The sequence below is a fragment of the Mustela nivalis genome, assembly GCF_964662115.1.
Source record: "Mustela nivalis genome assembly, chromosome: 7".
Taxonomy (NCBI): domain Eukaryota; kingdom Metazoa; phylum Chordata; class Mammalia; order Carnivora; family Mustelidae; genus Mustela; species Mustela nivalis.
Genome location: NC_139026.1, coordinates 29,387,350 through 29,413,013, shown reverse-complemented (window position 1 = coordinate 29,413,013; position 25,664 = coordinate 29,387,350). Strand labels below are relative to the sequence as shown.

General features: G+C 43.5%; 1 protein-coding gene and 1 long non-coding RNA gene across 7 annotated transcripts in view; both read right to left on the bottom strand.

The window, feature by feature from the left end:
- Positions 1-273: 273 nt before the first annotated feature.
- Positions 274-3,791, bottom strand: LOC309868705. Of its 2 annotated transcripts, none has more exons than XR_014313800.1 (3): positions 3,714-3,791; positions 2,699-3,361; positions 274-1,435 (listed from the first exon to the last, which is right to left on the bottom strand). It is a non-coding gene; the product is annotated as an uncharacterized lncRNA (long non-coding RNA). The 2 variants fall into 2 exon arrangements; XR_014313801.1 differs by lacking the exon at positions 3,714-3,791 and adding an exon at positions 3,406-3,609 and having other exon boundaries at positions 2,699-2,808.
- Positions 3,792-20,267: 16,476 nt separating this feature from the next.
- Positions 20,268-25,664, bottom strand: part of POC1B (POC1 centriolar protein B) — a 99,472-nt gene continuing 94,075 nt past the window's right edge. For all 5 annotated transcript variants that reach the window (XM_082739493.1, XM_082739490.1, XM_082739492.1 and 2 more), the window contains one exon: positions 20,268-21,840. In XM_082739493.1, the coding sequence (XP_082595619.1) occupies positions 21,736-21,840 (105 nt within the window). In that variant the 3' untranslated portion in view covers positions 20,268-21,735. The remainder of the gene's footprint in view (positions 21,841-25,664) is intronic.

Below are 25,664 nucleotides of genomic sequence, written 5' to 3'. Positions count from 1 at the left end.
AATAAACAAAATCAAAACAGCACCAGAAGTGCTCCTTGAATGATAGACGTCAATGGTGACCCATATATGCCCAGGCTATGCTGGCAAATCGCGAAGATTACCAAATTCCTTCTAATTCCTAAAGCAAAGTTCCTCCTGGAACAAAAGCCCTTTCCATAGTAATGTTCTAACGCCACGATGTCATCCAAGCTTGAATGCTGTCACACGGAATGACTTTACTCTTTGGAACATGACATGGGTCACACAGAGCTATTTTCAGAGATGAAGTCAATTTAGTTATACTTTTATTTCTTCAATATGTAAATTATATATATATGTCATTATATTACAGTTAACATTTGTGTTATATATGTTACAGATAATATGTATTACATATGTTACATATTACAAGTAACATATATTATATATGTGTTATATATGTATATTACATATAATATACATAAAATAAAACTTTAGCGAATCAAGGCAGATCTGAGAACTCTAAAATTTTCCATAGGTATTATCTTATTTTGCATTTAATTCCTGATTCCCATCATTTCCTTTAGCAACCAGGTCTGCAGACCTGAACAATGGTTAATGTTTAAAAAAGTACAGCGTGTTCTGGTTCACAACCCTGTCATTTCCTCTTCCTGACGGTGCCCTTGTGATTGCAGGACTCAAGTTAGGCTTTCGTGACATGAGAGTACATCAGAAATGATGCTTGAGTCATAGTAAATGTGAGATTAAGGTTGTTTGCGGATAAAAAACGTGCATCCTTAAGGAAAAACTTGAATCGGCTTGGACCTCTATGCGGATAGGTTTACTAGAGCAGAGAAGCCGTCCGCGGCCACCGCTGAAATATGCATAAGGATTTCCGGCAGGAAATGAAGGAAATGCTGCATTAAACAGAAAGCACAGAGGGATTTAAATAAGCCGAATATAGACTCTCTGGTGAGAATCTGATCAGGGCACACTGGCAGTGGCTCACCCTCTCCTGCAGTAGCAGAAAGAATTACACGGTCTGCCCATCAAATCCACAATACAAAGCACTTTCAAGTCCTCCAACGATCCTCCTCTTTCGTGGATTGATCCTCTTCTCTTTAATGTCCGGGACAGTGGTCTCTGAGAGTGACCCGACGCAGCTACTGCCATTTGCCATAAATGCTCCACACCCTTAAAATTTTATTCAACACTCAACTCCTCTGAGAAGTGTCCCCTGATAACCTCTGATTGTTGCTGGGTTCTTCCTGTGCTCGGCACCAGGCTCAGTCCTGCGACTCCGTGATGAGTAAGTCCCCAGGCACTGCCCTCATGCAGGTCACAGTCCACACACAAAGGAGAGCCTGATAAAAGGCACTAAGGGGAAGTGTGGAGAGAGACGGGCAGAAGCACAAAGACCATCATTTTCTGGGGTGTCAGAAGGTTTCCTGGAAAAGCTGGCTTACATGGAAGTTACCTAGATGAGGGGAGGTGGGGAGAGGCATGCCGGTTTGTATGAGTGGTGGTGCAGGTCAGAGACAGATACGACGGCCCCCGAGATCCCCCACTCCGGCCCCCGTGCTTGGGTGTCTTAGGAATCTTCTACTTGAGCCAGGGAGAAGTTCTCTGAATGTGGGTTCTTTTTTTAAAAGATTTTATTTATTTATTTGACAGACAGAAATACAGCAAGAGGGGCGCCTGGGTGACTCAGTGGGTTAAGCCGCTGCCTTCGGCTCAGGTCGTGATCTCAGAGTCCTGGGATCGAGTCCCGCGTCGGGCTCTCTGCTCAGCGGAGAGCCTGCTTCCCTCTCTCTCTCTCTGCCTGCCTCTCCATCTACTTGTGATTTCTCTCTGTCAAATAAATAAATAAAAAATCTTTAAAAAAAAAAAAAAAAGAAAGAAAGAAATACAGCAAGAGAGGGAACGCAAGCGGGGTGGGGGGCAGGAGAGGCAGAAGCAGATTTCTTGCTGAGCAGGGATCCTGATCCAGGGCTCGATCCCATGACTCTGGGATCTTGACCTGAGCCAGCCCAGGGCAGATGCTTAATGACTGTACCACCCAGGCACCCCTGAAGGTGGTTTCTTTTTGTGCAAATGAATTACAACCTTTTCTAGGGACCAGAGATTCTTCTTCATTTGCCTTCTTCCCCAGGGGTCTGCTGTTGTCCCTATGGTTCGCTGAAACGCTAAAGAGTGCTTCTAAACAGTGGGGGACACTGCTGATTCACTGGTCAGTCCGGTGCGCTCCGTCCACCAGCACTAGCAAGATTGTGTGGCCGTGGAAAGATGCATGCATGGCGTTTTCTGCTGTGACCCGAGACCCAGGCAGACAAACATGCCCTTGACTCAAAGCAAGTATGGGCTGCTTGCGTAAAGGAACCATCCAGATCACTTACAGAGAAGTTCCACGGTCCTCATCAAATACCATCTTTCTGCTCTTTCACATTCTTAAACTTTGCGATGATAATTTTCCTTTTATATTCAAAACCTCTGCCCCAGTAATTCCATCATGATTTCCTTGGATAATAACAAAATTCACTGAGCAATTCTGGAAGAGAAGTTCTAATCATCATCATACAGAAACAAAGTCATTTTTTAAAAATGCCTCCTTGATATTGATGTGATTGCTAGCTACGTCAAACACGACAATTGTTGGGTGGTTACTGTTGTCTCTTGAGCCATTTAATTTTATTAAAATGTAGAAATACCTCGTGGGCACACAGGGCAATATCTTACAAACCTTTGAGAGCCTTGTGGAGGTCCTCTGCAGGGAGGGTCAGGCACAAGCTGTGGGTATTGGCTCTGGCCTCCTATTTGACCTCTATGGAAAACGACCTCCACATTCCAAGACTGCAAAATTGCCATTGTTCACGGATGGTTAAATCCTAACCCCTTTTCCCACTGCCTGGGGTCAAGGGTGGAGGAGGCACTAGCAGTAGAACAACAACAACAGGGCGAACTCATTAAAAAAGAAAGAAGAAAGACCCGGAGAGGGAGCGAGGGAGAGAGGAAACACCAAACAAGTTTTACAGGTTTTGCTGCTTCAAAGCTGCCATTTCAAGGTTATGGCTTTAAAAGGACAGAGGAGGCAGCTTTCCACCTGAGCCCTGGGGTAGAAACAGCGAGGAGCTAGCCCACCTCTGGAAAAAAGAAAGAAAAATCCTGGAGCCAGGTGGCGAATTTTGGCCATGAAACCAGGGCTTTCGGAGCGACCACATAATACTCGGAAACCTTTGCTCCTGATGGTTCGCTGGCAAGGCCCAAGTCGTATTCAGTGTGAAAATTAAACTAGTGACCTGTTTTAAGTTCCCCAATTGGACTTTCCAAACCCGGGTGAGATCTTCTAACAGGCAGACACTTCCTGAAGGAGACGGTGCGATAAAGCCAGGTGCCCAGCCAGGGCCTGCAACGTGAGGGGGAGAAAGGCAGAGAAAAGTATTTCCTTACCCAGTGGAACTTCACCGTTCCCAGGTCAAGTAATTGCTTTCAAACACAGTAGAACTTGTGTGCTAACTCTCTGGGAAAGCCCGTAACGTGTTCTGATTGGCTTTTGCTCCCGGCCTCAGCGCTTTAGACATGTTAACACCTAACCCAGCAAGATAGTTACAAAGACTCCAAGAGGGACGGTTGTCAAAGTCGGCCTTCAGATGCCACCCCGCCCCACCGCCACCGTTCTGACTGACTCGGGGTTGATTACATATCAAACCCAGGGCACTGGCTCACATTTTCTCTCCTGGAAGGCTCTAAAAACTCACTGAGGACGGGAACGGTGTGGGCGGCACTCTCCCCTGAGGTGATCTCTCTGACAGAGGAGAGAGTCGTAGGTGGCGGCGGCCATGCGTTTCCATTCCTGCAATGAACTGCTTCAGTCTTGTGTGATTTTTTCCTCCCTCTCGATAACATAGCCTGGGTAGTGGTGATGAGGAGAACCAGGGCAAGAGAAATGTGGGTAAAATTCAATTTCTTTACAACTGGCAGGCCATGAATGAATACCCAAGACCTGCCAAGTGGGACGTTCCTCAAGGGACTCACAGCTGCCTTCAAGTTAATGCTTTGCTGGAGACTAAAAGCAACCTTAAGGCCACAGGAGCCAGACCACCAGGACCTGGGAAGTTTTCTCAAACATAGAGGAATCCTTTCAGAGACTTCCCCCAAATATATAATCAGTCACCCCGCACAATCACAGAACAGCTCTTTCTGCCCACGGATCCTGTCCCTATGCTATAGTTAAAGCACGTTTTTTGCCCCAAAAAGTCTCAAGAATTCTTTCTTGACCATTGCACTCAATGACGCTGCATCAGTAGGAAAGCATAATGTGCTTTTCTGTACTTCTACCATCTTTTCCCATATTTAAAGGCAACAGGCCAACAGGAAGGGAACCAGAAGGAGAAAAGTATTTCTTAACATATGTTGATTTATTCAGAGGGCAATGCCTGTGTTTCCCAATCAGGACAGCATTTCCAGAGAAATTCGCCTCTAAATGGCCGTTTAGGTTCAGTCCCAGCAAAATATAAGTTCAAAACCCATCATCTGGCCCAAAGGGCATCTTACAGAGAGCTGCACAGTTTTGCTCTCACATCTTGTACAAAAGACCAGCACGCTTGCAGCTGCCGTGTTGCTACTGATAAGTGCAGGCAGGGACTGTCGGGGAAGACCCGGGCTTCTACAGATGAATAACTTCTAGAGAGAGGTACAGAAGGCCATTCGAGAGTGCCACGTCTTTCCTGTCACAGACGAGTAAGCTGAAGCCAGAGATATTATGTTTTGCCCAAGATCATAGGCTTGTTGGAGGTTGAGCCAGATTTAAAAAAACAAAACAAACAAAACAAAAAACATGGCCAGTAGTTTCTGGCTCCATTCATTTTACTCAAAAAAGGTTGGTTAAATGTCTACTGTGTGTTTAATATGTTGGGGATACAGCTGAGCACGACATGATCCTTCTCCTCAGAGGGCACAGAACCTCAGAGGGATGAGGAACAAGAAAACAGCCAGTTTATACAACAATGGAGTAATCGGTTCTAGGAGACCCAGGCAAGGAGAGTGAGCCGCTCCATGGCGGAGGGCATCACAGCGTCCAACTCCAGGGGGCGACCTCTCCGTGCGGTCCGTGTAAGTGGCACCCTTTGGAGTCATACGATGCCTAGTCATTGACAACACAGCCTTGGTTTATGACAGTTGCCTAAATATCCGCTAGGAAATAATAGCTCTTGTCCTTATTTGGCTAATTCAGGCTTCCTAACCCATGCATCCTGACTCAAACTATCAGGCTCCTTCCGTTTTAGCAAGCTAGATTTTCAAATTCTGAAAATTTTCTCTGGCGAGAGTGTTCAACTTTCATTCCCTTGGATCCTTGTAATTATTAGGGACGAAGGAAGTGCGTGTGTGTACAACGACAAGCCATTAAAGTGACAGGGGAATCCAGGAAGCCACTGAAAGTCATCAGCTGAAAGACTTTAAGATCAGAGTCAAACTTATATGGGTTGGATTATACATACAAAAAATCTGATAAGATCAAGTTTTGGAGGAGAAGATGTCAAAAGAGACCCTCATAAACCCCGAGCAAGACTGGTATTTCTAAAAGGCTATCTGCGGCTATGTGTTTAAAATCTAAATTATACACATACAAATAATTTTAAAGCAGGCTTTAAAACTATGTCTAGGAAAAAGAATGGTGTTTGTATGCATTTAAATGATGGTTCTCTGGATAGTGTGGTTATGGGTGATTTCCTACCCCCCCCCCGGCTTTATTGAGATCTACTTGATCTAAAGCACTGTATAAATTTAAGGTGTACAACGTGTTGATTTGCAAAATGACAGATAAATATATATCTTGCAAACTGATTATCACTAGAACTTGAACGAACATCATCATGTTACATAATTACCATTTCTTTCCGGGAGCGAGAACATTCAAGATCTGTTCTCTTAGCAACTTTCAAGTATACACCACAGTATTATTAGCTATAATCACCACGTTGCACTCAGATCCCTAGAACTTATAACTGGAAGTTTGTGCCCTTTGACCAACATCTCCCCACTTCCCCCGCCCACTAGTCCCTGTAACTACCCTCTACTCCCTCTTCTACCTGCATTTTTATTTTTAAATTATTATTATTTTTAAAGATTTTATTTATTTGAGAGAGAAAGCAAGAGGGGAGGGAGCTGCAGAGGCAGAGGGAGAAGCAGACTCCCTGCTGGACAGGGAAGTGTGATGCGGGGGCTCCATCTCAGGACCCAGAGATCATGACCTGAGCCAAGGGCAGATGCTTAACCAACTGAGCCACCAGGCGTCTCTCTGTCAGCATATTTAGATTCCCCTTGTAAGTGATCTCATACAGCATTTGTTTTTCTCCATGGGACTTATTTCAGTTAGCAGAATGGCCTCAAGGTCCATCCCCGTTTTAAAAAAATGGCAGCACTCCCTTCCTTTTCATGGCTGACTAATATGCCATTTTAAATTTATGGGGTCCCCTCCCCCAAATTCTCTTATTTTACTTTTTCGTTTTCTTTTTGAAAACTGTATTCACTCAACAAACATTTATAGAGCACCTGTCCCATGCTGGGGGTTGTTCCAAGCACAGGAGACACAGCAGCCAATCTCATGGCACTTAGATTCTAATGAGGGGATCTAGGCAACAAAGGAAATGCATAAAATATGTAGTGATTTGGAGAAAAATAGAGAAGTCTAGCGAGGGTCCCAGGGAGGGGGTGGCTTATGAGTAAGTGTCAAGAAAGGCCTCAGAGAAAAGCGGTATTTAAGCAAAGACTGAAAGGAAGTGAGAGAGGAAAGCTTTCGGTGTCAGGGGAGAATGCTTTTCATGCAGAAGGAACAGCATTGCAAAGGCCTGAGTCGGGGGAGAGTAGGCACAGCAGGGGAAGTAACAGGACCGGAGGTTAGCAAGGCAAGGGGACTGATTATGTGAGATTTCAAAGGTCTTTACAAGAAGTATGGTTCTATCCTGACACAGAAAGACTTGTCTGATTTTGAGCAGAAGACTTAGCATCTGGCACATTCTTTAATGGTATCCCTCCGATGGTGCAGGGTATCAAGGGCAGAAACAAGAAGACCAGCTGTGAGGCTCTTTCACTCATCCGGGCAAGACGTTCTGGGGGCTCAGAGCAGGGCAGTGGTGACCGTGGTGTGGGACCAGAATTATTCTGACAGTGTGCCTGATGGGATTTGCGGCAGGTTTGCGTGGGTAGTCTGAGAGACCAAGCAAGGCTCTGAGGTTTCTGGCCTCGGTGGAGTTGCCACTGACTGAGATAGGGACCCCGGTAGGAGGAGGAGATCTGGAGGAAGACTGGGGCATGCTAGACTTGCAGTGTCAAGGGGCAGTGGGATTTGGGGTGCGGGGGGAAGGTAGGAGAAGGAGCCTGGGACTGGGGTGACATTGGTCTGTGAGTTTGTCAACACGTCTGTATTAAGGCTACGAGACCAGAGATCCCCAAAGGACTGAGTTTAAACAGTGAAGAGGTATCCAAACTCTGCCCCCCTGGGTGGCCAGGTCTCCTGCAAGAGAAGGGAGGGGGCGAGGCTTATGGCCATATTGCAAGGTGGGTGGATCTAGTGGTGAGGGCAGTGGAAACAATCTGGTCGCATCTATTTCTCACTGAAACAGGAAGCAAGTATTAAGAAGATAAACTGATACTCGTTCAGGACAAGGAATTAAAGAAAGACAACTGAAATATGCATGCTCTTTCACCTGGCAACATCACTTCCAGGAATTTTTGTTAAGAAAATGATCAGGGGGGGCACCTGGGTGGCTCAGTGGGTTAAGTCGCTGCCTTCAGCTCAGGTCATGATCTCAGGGTCCTGGGTTCGAGTCCCGCATCAGGCTCTCTGCTCGGCAGGAGCCTGCTTCCTCCTCTTTCTCCCTGCCTGCCTCTCTGCCTACTAGTGATCTCTCTCTGTCAAATAAATAAATAAAATCTTAAAAAAAAAAAAAAAAAGAAAGAAAATGATCAGGGTTGGCTTAGTTGGCTGGCTCAGTCCGTAGAGCATGCAACTCTTGATCTTGGGCTCGTGAGTTCAAGCCCCATGCAAGGTGTAGAGAGCACTTAAAAAGAAAGAAAGAGAAAGAAAGACAAGAAAATGATCAAGGAACTTTGCCAGGATATTCTTTGGCAGGGCTGTCTGTAAGAGCAAAAAGTTAGAAGCGATCTAAGAGACTCACAACAGCAGACTGGTTATATTTAACCAATTTATTAATTAGTGCAGCCTTTCAAAGGTATACATTGCTATCAAAAACTACTGACCATATATTTAGAAAAAAAGGATAGCTTCCATGTTTGTAAGAAAACAAATATTAATTTGCATCTACCTATGTTATCTCTGTTTTAAAATTGAAAACCCCCACCAAATTGGATAACGGACAGCTGATTCTTTTTGTTGGTTGTGTTTTCTGACCTTTCCGTAAAAAGCAGAGTGAGAAATTTGTAATGAGGAAGCAACAACATGGGGATGTGCCCCTGTATCTCTGCTATGTGGCACCTGTAGTGTGTCTGTGACTGAAGGTGTCCTGCAGCCTCAGCCTCCCCTGAGCTTCCTTACACCGAAGGAACTTAACCCTGCTAATGACGCAGGCTGGGGACGTTCTTACCTACAGCCCCCACCAGCCACACCATGACCCCTAAAACCACTTCCACCAAAAATGATGTGATATTTTTATCTGTAATCTATTTTAAAATAATATAGGCCATTTTGTTGGGGTGGGGGCATTAACTCAAATCAATGCAAGGGGAGATTAATTAGATGTGAGGAGTCCTAATTGAAATCAGCACCTTGGGGTTGGTTACTTAGCATAGGGAGCCTGCTTCTATGGGTCAACAGTTAAGGGTAGTTGATGAACATAAGAGTGTTAGAAACAAGGTTTGTAGGGAAATTGTGAGTGAGCAGCGGTGAAACGGGACCCACTGACCTTGCACGGGCGACACTCTCAGGGGGTCAGCAGCACACGGCCCACTCAGACCTGGAGTTTCTTAAGCCCGGGGTCCCTCCACTCCACAGATGACCCTTCCTGCCTGGTTTCACTCAGATGTTACCTAGGCAATCCTTCTGTGGGTGTGTCAGGAAGCAGATCCCAGGTAAGATGATTGTCTGGTAAAATGCTGGTTGACCTGTATGGCCACAGCTAGGGAGCTGTCCAGAGCCATGAGGGCTCCTGCCTTGCATTAGCTAGCTAAAATGTGTGCATCTGTTGATTTTGTTGTTTGTGTTTTAAGTAAACTCGATGCCCAACACGGGGCTTAAACTCACAACCCTAAGATCAAGAGTCACCTGCTCTACCGATCAAGTCCTCCAGGTGCCCCTGTGTGCATATATTTGACCTATTTGCTCTGAGACTTGCTTGGATCATGACCCACCAAGTGGTTGGGCTCAAATAATGGCGACTGGCTAGTTGGAAGAAACTGCAATTTACCAGGAAGAACTTCACAATCTCTGTTGATCATATTGACTTGTGCCATTCACTACAAGTAAAAATAATCCTCTTGTTTGATATATGTAAGAGACATTTTCTCAGTAGTATATAAGGTAGATAAAAAAGCATATTTGGACAATTTTACTACCTTTTGGACCTGTGTACAAAATTTAAGCTTTAAAAGCGCGCTGCCTATGACCTACCTTTAAAACAACCCCTAGCCATCCCTGTTTTAACTAGATTGCTGCCCCAGACCCCTGCTCTGGCACAGCCCCCCACCCAACCCCATGGTAGTTCTGAGGATTCTTCTGCCCACAACATACCACTTACCTTTGAAACAGTTGCTCCAGAATTCAAATTCCAGCCCCGAGCTGGCATTTCTCTGATCCATTCGTAACTTATGCACTATTAATGTTTGGATTATACTGGATGAATTTGGAGGTTAAAACTGATTCATGTAAATGGATGACTGAGTCAGCAGTAAAAACATGACCCAGAATAATCTCATGGTTTGATATGGCAAAAACATGTCTTATAATCTGTTTAACAGCAAACTTGATACTTCCTGAATGTGTCAACCAGAATACACCCCTTTTTGTTAGCAGGGAGAAAAGGGAAACTCTATTTTTCTTCTCCTTCACGATCCAGGAAATTCTTGAACGAGAAAACCTGGTTGTCCTCAGCACATTTTCTCGAGTTTTTTTTTCCAGCCTATGTTCTTTTCTTCTCTCATCTTCTCCTGCAGGGCTGGAGCAAAGGCAGCCTTACACCCAGAATGGTGGCATTTAACCTCGTGTGTTGTTTTAAATATACCTGCCCGACCCTGGGATCGAGTCCCATATCAGGCTCTCTGCTTGGCAGAGAGCCTGCTTCCTCTTCTCTCTCTCTCTCTGCCTCTCTGCCTACTTGTGATCTCTCTCTCTGTCAAATAAATAAAATCTTAAAAAAAAAAAAAAATCCTGCCTGACCCTGACCAGAAATCAAGATGAACATTGTCAATAACGGGACAGATTGCCATTACGCGTCCTTCGGTATGACACGCACAGAGGAACAGCACCACGTCCGTGATATTCCTGGCAAAATGCATATAGTATCATAGAGAAACCCAGTCTACAAAGCCAAACTCAGGGAAATTCTACCAAAAAAAAAAAAAAAAAAAGAGGTGTGACATCTTCAAGAACATTGAAGTCATGAAACATAAAGAATGATTGAAGAATACTACAGAGACATCAAAAGGAAATGTGACATAGAATGGTGGACCGGAGCCAAAAGATTAGAAAAGTGTTTTTCTGGACGTACCAGAACAACAGGTGAAATCCAGATAGGGGTAGGTGGATTACGTGGTGGTTCTGTGTGTGAGCGTCCTTCGATGGCTAAACTGTGGTTACGGGGGAAACGTCCTTGTCTTCTTGTGAATACACACTGACATTTCTAGTGGGATTGGGCGTCGTGTCTGCAACTCTTTAATTGTCTCAGGAAAATAGATGTGGGGAGGACAGATGATCGAGGACAGACGGACAGAAGATGGATGGATTGATGATAGATATAGAAAGAACGATAGATCCATAGATGATGATAAAGCAAAAGTGGCAAAGTGTTAACAACTTGGAAACCTGGATAAAAAGGATATGGCTTTGGGGCACCTGGATGGCTCAGTCGGTGGAGCTCATGAGTCTTGATCATAGGTCTGTAAGTTCGAGCCCCACCTTCGGTGAAGGGATTACTCAAAAATAAAATCTTAACAATAAAAGTATCTGGCTTCATGTTACTCTTTCAACTTTTGAAATTATTCCAAAATAAAAAGTAAAAAAAGAGAAATGTTAAAGAGTCTTGTAAAGCCAAGAGTCATTAGGTTACTTACCATTATTCTTAAAATGAGAATGTTCACAATCACCATAAGACAAATGGCAAATATCTGTATCTATGTTATTCTATAGAAGATACAGATAGGGAGCATCTATCTACCGTGTATATGCACATGTGTGCGATTTGCCTGGGATCTGGCAGACCTGCCGAGTCAGAACACGAGAAGCTCCAGGGGAGAGGACAGCTCACAGCCAGCATGGCACAGCTCCCTTTAAGCAAGTCTTGCCAGTTCTGAGAGCTCTTCGGTAGGTCTGGGAAGGAAGAAATTCTGCTTCCTGTCTTCTCTTGTGCGCTATTTCACTCACCAAGGTGTAAAACCTGAAAATGAATGACTCGGCAGAGCTTCCCAAACCGTGTTCCTCAAAGACATTTGTGTTCTATGAAAACAAAATCCAAACCCCATCTGGTCCTTGGATTGAAGAAGTCTATATCATGCTTCCTACCCTAACTTCTTCCTGGACAATTACTTCTTTTCTTTTCTTTTTTTTTTTTTTAAAGATTGATTTATTTATTTGACAGACAGAAATCACAAGGAGGCAGAGAGGCAGGCAGAGAGAGAGGGGGAAGCAGGCTCCCTCCTGAGCAGCGAGCCCGATGTGGGGCTCGATCCCAGGACCCTGGGTTAAAGGCAGAGGCTTTAACCCACTGAGACACCCAGGCGCCCCTTTATTTCCTTATTTTAAGTAGGTTTTTTTTGTTTTTTTTTTTTGTTGTTGTTGTTTAAGTATAGTTGACAAACTTCCAGGACACTTAGAGTATGCATTAGTTTATAAATGTTTTACAGATGGTTGCATTTTGTGTAATTTGGTATTTGGCGGACATCTTTGGCCATGGAAGGCTTTCCCTCCCATTTAACGCTGATTCCGTGCCCTCCGGTGACACTTGTGTTTCTCCTGGTATTCTTCTTCCCCAAGGCTGTGTGAGCCATTCGGGAGGCTGAAGGGAACCACTTGAAGGTAGTGAGGCCTCAGGACACTGGTTGTTCTCGCAGCTCTGCCTTCCAGCCTGTGTCCGTTTATCCACAGGGTGACTTACCTCATGCGAATACTTGTAGGAAATCAAATGTCTATTTTCTTTCCATTTTCGGAATGATCGATGGAAAGATTTTCCTACTTGATCAGCCCCATGAAACCCAAAGCTTGTTAGAACCAAACCTGTGACCTGAATTAAAACGGACGATTATCTGCATTCTCTTAAACGGAATACGGCGTAGAGCCTTCTATTCATCTCCTGACAAATCCTTCTCACTGGATGAGATTATCGGAAATACTGGCTCTCATTTCAATTTACTTAGATAGTATTGGGAAAGGAAATTAACAAAACAAAACAAAAAACTCCTGAACTCTGGATAATGTGTCTACATGGATTAACTGAAAGAAAATGTAAATGTTCATAGAAAATGTACATGCAAATGTTCAAAGGTTCAAATATTCACTTTCTTTGGCTGCAAGTAATAGAAATCATACTAATTACATAAACCACAGGACATTCTTCACTGGGGTATCTAAAACTGGGTTTAGGGTCTGTTCCCTCAAGATCAGAAGATAAAATTCTGCCTCCAGAATTTTGCTTGACATTTTCACAGAACTGTGTTTCAGACGGCAGGTCCTGAGAATCCTGAGCGACCGGAAGTCGTTCCTTCCACCCCATTAGCCAGGACCGCGGCCCGTGGGCCAATCGGAGCTATAAGGGAAGCAAGGAAGGGAGTTTCTGGCCAAGGGAAGCAGGATTGTTAGGACCAGTAAGGCAGCTGCTTCAATGAGCTCAGAATGCTTAACAAGAGAGTTTTATTTTATTCTAGAAGTTAATAAGTCATTATTTAAGAACGTTTGGAAAACAGAAGATAAAAACATTTCCTAAGGCCCCTACCTCACGTCTTCTCTCAATGCATTATGTACTACTGTTCTAATCCTATTGTACATAAAGAAGGATATTCCTTTCTTTTTTTTCCCCACTGAACATACGATTATTTGAAAGCTTGATGGTTTTTGAAATATGTTGACTGTCTTGAACTAAAATACAAAGTAAAGGAGGCAGCAGAGACCAGTGGAAAGAGGGCTGGCTCAGGGCCGGAGAGGGGCTGGCTACGGCCTGGGTCCTGGCACACATTTATCCTGAGTTTCCGTTTCCTCAAGATGAGGAGCTGTTTCCTCACTTCTCCCATTTCCGAGTCCACGGGATCGTGAGAGCTGCCCTCTGAGCCACACAGGCACACTGTTCTGACACCGACTGGACAGAGCAGTGACCGGCCACAGAAACAAGCAGACAAGGTGTCTGGAAGGGGACGCTACGTGACACGGGCCACCTGCAGGGACTAACAGAACGTAGAATCCAGAGTAAATGACCATCATAGAGTACCAGATCTTCCCATTTTTGAATAGAACCCAGAAACCTGGATTTTCATGAGCAGTTGTTTCATTTTTAAATATCGGTGCCTAGGGGCACCTGGGTGGCTCAGTGGGTTACAGCCTCTGCCTTCGGCTCAGGTCATGGTCCCAGGTTCCTGGGATGGAGCCCTGCATTGGGCTCTCTGCTCCTCGGGGAGCCTGCTTCTCCTCTCTCTCTCTGCCTGCGTCTCTGCCTAATTGTGATCTCTATCTGTCAAATAAATAAATAAAATCTAAAAAAAAAAAAAATATATATATATATATATATATATATATCGGTACCTAAACCAAAAAGCCGCAGAGGCGGAGCAGAACCCATATGCCCGGCGCCCGCTGGCAATGCCAGGTGCACCAGCGGCCAACTTGACCAATGGCAGGTACACGGACACCGAGAGCGGTGTTCTGAGGAGCCCCTTCTAGGACAGCAATTGGATTATTACCCAAAGTCTAAGACATCAAATGCTTATATTAATGGTGAATAAATGGAGTCTAGGATTTTATCGCCTCTGGTTTCTTCCGTCAGCCAGATAGGGACTTCCATTGCTTCTTCCCATTGCAAGTGCCCCCTCTCCCCACCAGCTTACAGACGCTCTCCTGAATACGCAGTGTACTGGAAAAGAGTCAGGACACTCCTTGGCCACAACTCCTCTTATATGCATCTTTCATGATCCCACCTGGTCCAAGATCCCGTCCTGCGTCATTTGCCTGACGCTCGCGGTTTAGGGAGAAATTGGAAAGGAAAATAATGAAAGTCTTAGACAGGTGTTCCCCAGAGTAAAAGCTGCCACCTTAAGCCACCTTAATTGTTCTCTTCAATACCCCCCCCCCCCACCCCGCCACTCCGTGGGTCTTTAATCTCTTCTTTTCAGAGAAAGAGTGATCAACATCACAACATCACAGTGACAGGGAGACACCCCCCTCCCCCTGCGCTTGGCACTTCCGACTCTCACTCGCTGAAAGCAGTGCAGAAAGAGGATTTAACGACTTTGAACTTTTTACGTGATTTTTGCCTTTGACACAGTTGTTATTAATAAGTGAGTTCTCAAAAGGCAACAACCCCCTACAAGAACATCAGGTTTCTAAATGATTCATCTTCTCACAGACCTTGATATTCAATCCAGGTGTAGGAATAAACAGTGTGGCCCTCAGGGTCTATCCTTGGGGCTTGGAAAGGCTTCAGTGAAATTCTAGAGCAAGGGACCCAGGCACTTCCCCTGACTTTCTCTTTGTTCTACTAACTTTTTATCTCTGGAAAGCAAAGGGATTTCCTTTGGGGATTAAGCAGAGGAAACAACCTAAGGCGGAGATAGTGTTTCGTGAGAATTATGAGATGCGAGATATCCTGGAGTCTGACTGAGCAAGAAGCCCTTCACCCCAGTCTCAGACCTTCTTCTCTCTCTTTCCCAGCAGAGAGCTCCGCAGCTTCTGCCCATCTGAGTTTTGCGGTGTCCGTTCTCTGGGCCACAGGAGGATCCTGGGCAAACACAGACGTGTCTCATCCCAAAGTGATGGCATGCTGCCTTTTTTTTTTTTTGTATTTTTTTTTTAAAAGGTTTTACAGGTATCCTTTTGTTAGCACAAAATCATTTTGAAAAGATATTTAAAAATCATTAAGTGCCCTTCTTATCCTACCTGGTCATGGTTTTGAGTCACTGAAAGGAACAGAGGTTAGAATGAGGCAGATGATTAATCTTCTTAATCATACATTTGTACCAAGAATATGACAAAAGAGAAATACTCTTTTTTTATTAAAAAAAATTTTTTTTTAGTGTTCCATGATTCCTTGTTTGCATATAGCACGCAGTGCTCCTTGCAATGCGTGCGCCCCTTAATACCCATCACGGGGCTCTTAAAAATACTCTTCCTGCTCCCAGAAGGTTAATGTGCCGCTCTACAAGTTTGTCCTAGCCACACTTTTTATGCCAAACCAGGAGTCTGCAGAAGGATTGGAGTATGACAGTCAAGAAAAGGCTTTGTGTCAAAGGAGCTACAGCAGCCTGACATACCCATCATCCATCAACACAAGGCTAGATAAAAAGTACACACACGCCGCTACCCAAGAGCCATGGAAAAATCTTGAAATGAACAATTACATAAATCACATTCCTATTACATTTGTTTTCCCGATTTTTTCACTCTGATGAGTGACTGACATTTACTTTAAAAATGTTCACGGGGGGCGCCTGGGTGGCTTAGTGGGTTAAAGCCTCTGCCTTCAGCTCAGGTCATGATCTCAGGGTCCTGGGATCGAGCCCCACATCAGGCTCTCTGCTCAGTGGGGAGCCTGCTTCCTCCTCTTTCTCTCTCTCTGCCTGCCTCTCTGCTTACTTGTGAACTCTGTGTCAAATAAATAAAATCTTAAAAAAAAAAAAATGTTCACGGTAACCCGAAGGACCAAAGTTTAAGTTAGCCACATTTTTATTAATTACTTTTGAAATAAAATAAGTTTTCTTCTCCTTTTGGTTAATGCTTAACTTTAAAATTTTCAAAGAGCCAACTATTTTCCCCATTTTTTATGTGAACTTTGTTATATTTTCCTTTCACCTTGTTATGATCACTTCTTACATTTTTTTTTTAAAGATTTTATTTTTTTATTTGACAGACAGAGATCACAAGTAGGCAGAGAGGCAGGCAGAGAGAGAGGAGGAAGCAGGCTCCCTGCTGAGCAGAGAGCCCGACGTGGGGCTCGATCCCAGGACCCTGGGAGCATGACCCAAGCCGAAGGCAGAGGCTTTAACCCACTGAGCCACTCAGGTGCCCCCACTTCTTACATTTTTAAGGAAAACCCTTGGCTCATACTTTCATGGTTACAGTGGTATCTCATCTAATTTCATGGGTTACATTCTATTTGCATTTAAAAATACTCTTCATTACATTTTGGAATTTCTTCACTGCCCCGAGTATTATGGGATTTTAAGTTTTCTTTTCCGTGTTTTCTGTGTGATTGAGCATTTCATTTGGTTATTTCTAACTTTATGATTTGCTCTGTGGGATACATGGAATATAGCATTGGAACCTTCCTTTATATCATGTAATCTAGAACATGGTCAAATTTTGTTTAAAAACCCACTTGACCAAAAAAGAAAATTTGCTTATCTTTCCATGTAGTTCTTTGTACATACGTTAAGTCTGCCCCATTAGTTTTGTGTAAGACTGTATCATGGATTACTAAAATTCTACTTCTGAGCTGTGGATACTCCCAATTATTTGTTGCATTCCTGCCCATCTTTTCCTCTCATACATGTTTTGCTTTATAAATTTAGAAATTTTAGATGAGTGAGCTAGTTCTCCTGCTGCTTTTGTTGTGAAATCTACTTTATTAGAAGACCCTCAAAGCAGAGCCTTTATTTTTAATAGGAACATGTTTGAGATTTGGCTCAAAAGAAAAGACAACTTTTGTACTTTGCAAAGAAAAAAAGTAGTTGTGCACACCGTCTCTGCTCCCATTAACTTCTGCCTCTTGGCAAGCCACTGACCTATTTTCCTAGTGAGCCCAAGCTGCCATTGGGACCGAGAGTCCCAGCTGGGACTTAGGGAGGACAACCTGACAATTACACAGTGTTTCTAGATTCCATGTACATTCATAAATCCTCTGGTGCATGAAATCTAAAACCTCGTGACTTGCTCAGGCAATGACATTGTATGAACCATAGCGGAATATGAAGCGTACGATGTATTGAAGCTATAATTCCACTTGAAAATCTATTACAGACCCATCCATACTTATTACTGAATTTGCTCATGAGTTGAACATGATTGTCCATAACCTCCAAATATTGGAGTCCTTTTTCTCTCAGCAGCCAAATATTTCTACCCATGGGTAGAGGGCTTATCTTTCAATCCTCTTAGATGCACAGAATTTATTTTGAGAACAACAGACCAAGTTTGCTCCTCATGTGAATGAAAGGTTAAGTGAGGTTCTGGATTGCTTTGTCTTAAAAGAAAAGGCAGAAAGCAAATGATACTTGTTTTCCAAAATGTCAAAGGGCAGGGACGGTATGAATTCCTGGTAAGTCTTTGTCTCACTGGCACTTACTTGGTTCACAATCCAGTCCCTTCTCCCACTTTTCATTTCTGCCCTGCCTCTATTTAGGATAATTACGGCATTTGTATGCTTGGGCTGAATTCCTCTGAAGTTGCTCAGAGACTTGCTTTTGGCCTGAACCCTGAGGTTTTCTGTGTATGGAAGGCTAATTTCTTTTACATAGTATTCTATTTGTACTTTTAATAAGGAAAACATTAATTCTGGATTAAATACCATGCTTTCATTCATTAGCACTTAATACCTATATCCTTCCCACAGTTATAGTTGAAATCATATTACTTGAAAATACAGTCCAGGGAATCAAGATGATTAATAAAGAGCATTAATATCTAACATTTACTGAGCACTTAATTCTCTGACAGCTATTGTGCTAATCATTTCACAAACATGATTATTATTTTCAACCTTTTATAGGTAAGGAAAATGAAGCTCTGTGAATACCTTTCCTAAAGGTCATACAGCTAGAGAAAAGCAAAGCCGGAATGTACACCCAGGCGTTTCTGGCTTTGAAGACTGCATGTGGGGCGCCTGCATGGCTCTGTTGGTTAAGTGTGTGCCTTCGGCTCAGGTCATGATCTTAGGGTGGTGGGGTCAAGCCCCACGTCCGGCTCCCTGCTCTGCAGGGGATCTGCTTCTCCCTCTCCTTATGATACCTGCCTCTTTACCCTTGCTCATGTTCTTTCTCTCTTTCTCAAATACATAAAATCTTTTATAAAGGGGGGGGGTCTTAAAAAGAAGGCTGTCCATGTACCTATGAGTATACAATAAATAGTAAGCCAGAGCAATACCCACTCTGCCCCAAGCATCTAAATTTTTACCTATGTTACTTCTACCAGTCCACTCAGCCTAGTCTTAACTACTTTCAGCTGGAAGTGAATTGACAAATGTTTTTAAAGCCCTCAAATAAATGAAAGTTCCCATTTACTCAACAAGTATCTGCTATGTGGTTGGCGGGGGAACCTAGAGATGACAGCACTTGCATTTTGAGAAGGTAGAGCCACAGTGGAAAGGGCAGAATTGCAATGGTATTGCCATCTGTGTTGGACCAGAGACATGCAGGGAATGAATGGAAGTGAATGATTTCATCCTGGGTGGTCACGGAGGGCACCTCTGAAAATGCACCTTGTAGGGGTACCAGGCTGGCATAGTCTCTGGAGTGTGCAACTCTTGATCATGAAGTTGTGGGTTCGAGCCCTATGTTGGGTGTGGAGATTGCTTAATAATAAATTTTTTTAAATAAAAGATTTCATTTATTTATTCGAGAGAGAGAACGAATGAGAGCACAAGCAGGGAGAGCAGCAGAGGGAGAGGGAAAAGCAAGCGGGCTCCCCGCTGAGCAGGGAGACTGATGCGGGGCTCCATCCCAGGACCCTGGGATCATGACCTGAGTTGAAGGCAGGCACTTAATTGACTGAGCCACCCAGGAGCCCCAAGAATAAAATATTTTTACAAAAAGAGGTCTTTGAAAAGGCAACCTGTGAGCAGGGCTGGAATGTTAGGAGGGCTGGGGACGGAGAGTTCCAGGTGGACGGAATGGCAAGTACAAAAGCCCTCAGGCAGGAGTGATTTAGCTTCTTCAAAGGAAGGCAAAGAAGCCCCTAAGGTCAGAGGGCAGTGAGGGAGGGTGACCCAAGGCAGGGGGGACAGGAGTTTCACAAGAAGGGGGTAGGGGTCACATTACTACTGCCAAGGCTTGAGCCTTTACGCTGCTGAGATGGGAAGCCCTGGAAGGTTTGGAGCAGAAGGGCCATATGGGTAAACTCGCTCTTCAGTGAGTACTCTGGCCTACTGCAAGGACAGCAGACGGGCCTGCAGGGAGGTGGAGGTCATCATCAGTAAGAGATAACTGTGGCTTAGGCCCTGGCAGGTGACAGGAGGAAGTGAGAAGTGACAGGTGTTTCATCCATTCTGACCAAATCTTCTGAACGAATAGAATGTGAGGTGTGAGAGAAAGCAGGCAAGCCTAACTCTGAGGTGGTCAGCCTGAGCTCTGCGCCTGTCGGGAGAGTTGCCACTCGCAGAGACAGAGGAGGAGACCTAGGGGAGGAGCTGGCAGGTGGTGCGGAAGGGGGGAGTCGAGTTTGGTTTAGGACAGATTCAGAGCCGCCTACTCACCAAGTGGAGATGTTGATGAGGCAGCTGAATATGCAGGTTGGGGCGGAGGAGAGGCTGGAAATCAGAGGAAAAGCAAAGAGAATCTGCAAACGCTTAAAAAAAGGGGGGGATTATAACATGACCCTCTTGAAAAAGTTTCAAGGCATTTTAATTTCTATCACCACTGTTTTTAGATCTCTTATAAAGGTTCACGATACCTGCAAAAATGTGGCAACCACACATTCTAAGAAGTGGCTATAGCTCTATCGTGGGTTTCTAGAGTGTGGGCCTTAGGCCGACAAGCAGCTAGGGCACCTGTGAGTTTCTTAGAGATGCAGATGATGGGCCCTGACTGACCCCCATGATCCTACAAACTGGATAGGGCCCAAGAAACCTGGACAAATGCTCCAGGAGACTATTATGCACAATGAAAGGTGACTGGGCTGAATAAGAAGTTTCATATGTCAAGGTTTTAACCACCTAGAAAGAAAGGCACAATTTTTTTAAAGGTAAAATGTCTTTATTGTTTGAAGCTTAAGAAATGGTAAACAAAAATTGGTATGACATTTCATTTCTTAGTCTTTTGAATGAGGTTATAAAAATACAATGCCACTTAGTCTTTATAAACTTTTGAAAATGTCTAGAAGTTCACACTTGGTATAATATAAAAAGGCACTTAAAACACACAACGAGATGATTTTTTTGAAAAAACCACCTTATAGATATGATTGAAATTGCTTGGGAAAATTTTGTCAACACAGACTCCTACACAAATAGGACTTGACCTTTTCTTCTTTTTCAAAACATAGAGAGCATTTTCCCCATGTTACCTACAGACAGCATAAATACAGACTGCCCTCTCCCACCTTTGTTCTTGATTTAGGTTAACAGAAAAGCAAGCAAAAATTCATTTTTCTTCAATTTAATCTCTTTTTTTTCTTTTTCTTTTCTTTTTTTTTTTTTAGATAAAACAGAATTCTTCATTTGTAACCAGATCACCCTGAGCATTTTTTGGAATGTCAGGCTCATTTTCATTTTGTTTTAAATCACAATTCACTAAAAAAAAAAAAAAAAAAAAAAAAAAAGGAAGACAATGATGTGAATATTATACGTACTTATACCCAGCCACCAAAATCACCCTGAGCAGCAACATTTCTGAAGCATGTGGACATACGTGTGTGTGCGCGCGCGCGTGTCTCTGTAAGTATCTCTGTTGCCTCATTGACGCACCAGAGCCTAGGGAAATCCCACTGACGCCATCATTGTAACCTGGGGTCACAGTTCTGGGCACAACCCCAATCATTCTGGGCACTCACCCACGAGGGCAAAGGATAAGCCGTGTACAGCATAAATGAAAAACCCACGGGCCTGTGTCATGTATGTAAGTGTGTTCTTGCTGTGGAAAGTCTGTGCTTTAGGAATTTTTTAAGATCATCATTTCGGGACATGGTTAAGGAAGAGTAAGTTTTTTCTGAGCTGACAGACCCATGGGCCAGACCGCTGGCTCATTCCCTGCGTCCAGGATGCAGGAGAGGTAACCGTATTACTTCACCCCAAGCGTGTTGTTCATGAAGAGAACACATCCACTGCTTTAAGCAATCGCCTGAACGTGGTCAGTTGAAATGATTTAACAGTGAAATTCGGAGATTTGGTTACTTTCCTGGCAGGATTTGTACTATAAATGACAACTGGCATTTACAATAATATGGGGGGAAATATAGAGCCGCTTGGATACTTATTACTTTATTACTGCAATCATAAATGTTAATGATCTGAATTAGTCCTTGACATTGATTTGTGTATTTAAATTGGTCATTAATTATGCCTTTTCTGCCTTTTGTTCTGTTGCTCGCCCTTCTAAGAAAGGCCATGATAGTGAGTACACAGTCGAGGAACCATCTTGCACTGCCTTCCTGAGCACAGGTACATGTGGTCATTTATCAAGCCTCTGTTCATATTTTTCTATTTAACTTTTATGTTGGATAACATTGAAAAGCCTTTGCTGATTTTCAAGGCAGTCTTTGAGCTTATCCTCTGTCAAAGTCAGTCGCTGCTCCAAGATTGAAACAGTCTGTAAAAGGAGGACAAAATAATCAATGCCTGGTGACCCGATGGTGAGGACAATGACAGTCATCTCTACATAGGAGATCCTCTCAGCAACTGGAATGTCCACCCCTTTGCCAGGAAGGGGCCATAACTTAGCCCCAGAACTTCTTGTGCTTCTAGGCACTACCACTGGCAAAATGTGCTGTGAAGCAATTTGAGGAAAAGATGAAGAAGTGATGCCTTTGGTGAGAAAAGAGTAAAAGATGAGGCCTCTGTATAGACCATTCTTGTCTGGTCTCCTAAAGCACCAATGCCAGGAAGGGGCCCCAGGTAGCCTGTGCGCAGCCCCACACGCTACACGGCAGTATGGGGGGATGGGGGATGCCACATGCCCAGCCCAGGAGCTCTGTCACTCTGTCACAACCAAACCATGATGGACCCTGTCTATACCAGCTGGATCCCTAGTTTCCCTTAAATTGTTATAATGATCGGCATCAGTTCTCACACCTCACAAATGATGACAGCACCTCCCAGGGTTGTTAGGAAGACTGAGCGAAGTAATGCACATAAAATGCTTACGTAAGTGTCTGGCACATAGGGCTTGAGGAATCTTAGCTCTTTTGCCTCCTGTGGCTAATAAATGAGCATATGACGACACACACACACACACACACACACACACGCACACACGCGGCTACTTTTAAATTCCGCAAATCTAATTTGATACTACTTCATCTTGGATCTTTTAGATTTCTTTTAAACGTTTTATTATAAAATAAAGTGAATTCAGGAAGCTGCACAAAACACATGTCTCTGGATGAATCCTTATGAGAAAAATACCCTGATGACTAGCACCCAGATCAAGAACTAGCATTTGGGGGTGCCTGGGTGGCTCAGTCAGTTGAGCGTCTGCCTTCAGCTCGGGTTATGATCCCAGGGACCTTGGATCGAGCCCTGCATTGGGCTCCCTGCTCAGTGGGGAGCCTGCGTCTCCCTCTCTCTCTCTCTGCTGCTCTCCCTGCTTGTGGGCTCTCTCTCTGACAAATAAATAAAATCTTAAAAGAAAAAAAAAAAAAAAAAAAAAAAGAACAACAAGAACTCTGCCAGTCACCCAAGTTCTTTCCATGGGCCTCTCAGAATCCCCACTCCTGCCCCACCCCCACAACCGCCACCATCCTGACCATTATAGTAACTTCTTTCCTACATTCTTTAAGGTTTTATCTTTCAAATGTACATTCCTAGACACTATAATTTTGTCTTACCCATTTTCAAAGTTTGAGATGTCATTTAAAGTTCCTTTTAATTGACAGCTGCTCATCCTCTCCTCTTACTTTTTTTTTTTTTTAAACACTTTGTTGGGGCGCCTGGGTGGCTCAGTGTGTTAAGGCCTCTGCCTTCGGGTCATGATCCTGGGGTCCTGGGATCGAGTCCCACATCGGGCTCTCTGCTCAGCAGGGAGCCTGCTTCCTCCTCGCTCTCTGCCTTCCTCTCTGCCTACTCTCTTTCTGTCAAATAAATAAAATCTTTTTAAATAATAAAATAAAACACTTTGTTGACAAACTCAGGCCACGGAGAACAGAGTTTTGCCTGCAGAGCTTCCACCAGGATGAATCTTCAGGTCCACGCGCTAAGGGCGCAGGTCAGTCTGATCTGTTCTCTGTATTTTCTACAAATTGGCAGCTGGTTTCAAAGGCTTGATTGGACTCAGATGAGATCTGTAAGACTATGGATCTAACAAGACCGAAAGTTAAAGCTATCGGTAGACTTCTATTTCATCAGAACGCATGTAATAAGGTTTGATCATTTCTTTTCTCATAATGTTGGACCTGCTCAATGCCTACAACTATTCATTCTTGTGAACTATAAATGAAGATATTCTAATTCCATCATTTAGAAAATTATTAGCTGGGATAATTTATAAATAAGAGATGCTTTCCTCATCTACTCCTTGGTTATCCAGTGGTAGAGTTCATATAGGAAAGGCAAGATAAATACTTGATTATTTTAGTCAGCAAGTGTCAAGAAAATGAACTGATTCCCTATCATCCTCTGAAGGTAAATAATTTTTAAGATATCGTAATATAATAGCTATTGCTTTCGTATTTCCTACTATAGACTATGGCTAATTAAAAATGATGCTAATAATATTTTCTATCCTTTCTTGAGTACCTATAGGGGGCAAGCATTTTGCCATATACTTTGCATACATTATCACAATCCCACATGCTAAAGCTTTTGAGGTGTATAAGAGTGACATCTTTAACATGGGCTAATTCCATTTATCTACCACATCAAACGTAATTTTCTTTTACTTGATTTCTGATTACAGTTCAGTGCAGATAAGTTATAAACACTGTGAATGAGTTAGGAGATCCTCAGTCATCTGTAATTAAAGTGAATCAGAACATGTTTCTTTTATTTGCTACTGCCCAGAAATTCACTGTTTTTATTTTGCAAGTGTGTTGTGCTTGCTTTAACCTCTTTAATTATAAAAGAAAGCCAGTCTTTCAAAATTAAAAATCATGGAGACATTCAATAAATCTTAAATGATTCATTCAACCCTGAATCAGGTAAAAAGAGGTGGAAAGATTCACTTGTGAGAGGCTCTAAGAAGGACCTGACATCGAATAGGACAGTGCAGGTGAGGAAGTCATATGGGAAATAAGCCAACCAAAACTAAAGCTGGCATGAGGCTGAAAGGGAAGATGTCTTTAAAGGGAAGAAATGTCTGATGAATACAGAGAAGGTCACCTCCAATTGAATACTGCAAAGTGAAAGTTAGAGATTTTAATATGATTTCACCGAACAAATCTTGTGATGACTCCAAGTGCTCACGTGGCCTTTCTCCACAATCTGTCAGGACCCCAAATCCACATACATGGCCCTTGCTCTTAAAGGCCCTGAGATGTCATCTACAGGTTTTTAGTATTCATTTAATGACTGCCTCTAAACCCTGGCTATAAAATAGAATCATATGAGGTACCTAAAAGGACAAATGTCAGGGCCTTGCCCCAGACCAATGGCAATGTGCTGTCGGGAGAAGAGAACTGGCCATCCTGATCTGTAGCTTTACAACCGCCCCAGTGATGATAATACACAGCCAGTATTGAGAAGAGAATGAGAGGATTTCTATGCAAGAGCTATTTGAACTTGAAATATGTATTCTGGAAAAGGAACTGACATCTCTCTAGCTCACATGATAGCCTCTCTTTCTGGATAACCTGTAGCAAGGTCTGCTCTGACAGATACGGGCAACCTCATTCTAGAGATACAGGAACAATAAGACATCTTCAAAGGAAACACTGAATCAGCAGAGCTGGAGGGGAAACCGTTGAGGTAACCATTTCAACAACCACTTCCCTTACATGACACCTGTATCTTCTGACAAGAGTTGGAAGACCTTTGATATATAAAGATCCATACTACACCTTCTTTGCAAAGGTAAAAAGGCATCAAATGACGAGGTAACATTCTAAAACAGGTATGCAAAACCATCACCTCCAGAAGAACACAGCATCAACGTAATAAGCTCTGGAATGAGGAAAGTTATATCCTGGATAATAAGAATATCTTCAGGTGAAGAACTATAAGCACTGCCAAAATTTCATTCTAGCCAGAAATTGTTAATCGTTTTTCTTATGGCCCTGGATATTTCTTTGATAATGCACTGATCTGAGCACAATACATCAAAAATCTGCAGGTAAAACCTTACCGAGCAGAATCATATTACATTTATAGCATGGAGTACCACTGCTGTTCTTCCCAGTCTCCACTGTTCCTTCCAGCCTCCAGATGGTGGAGAGAGCACAAGGGCAGTGTTGTGTGCACACGCGTGTGCATGTGTGCGTG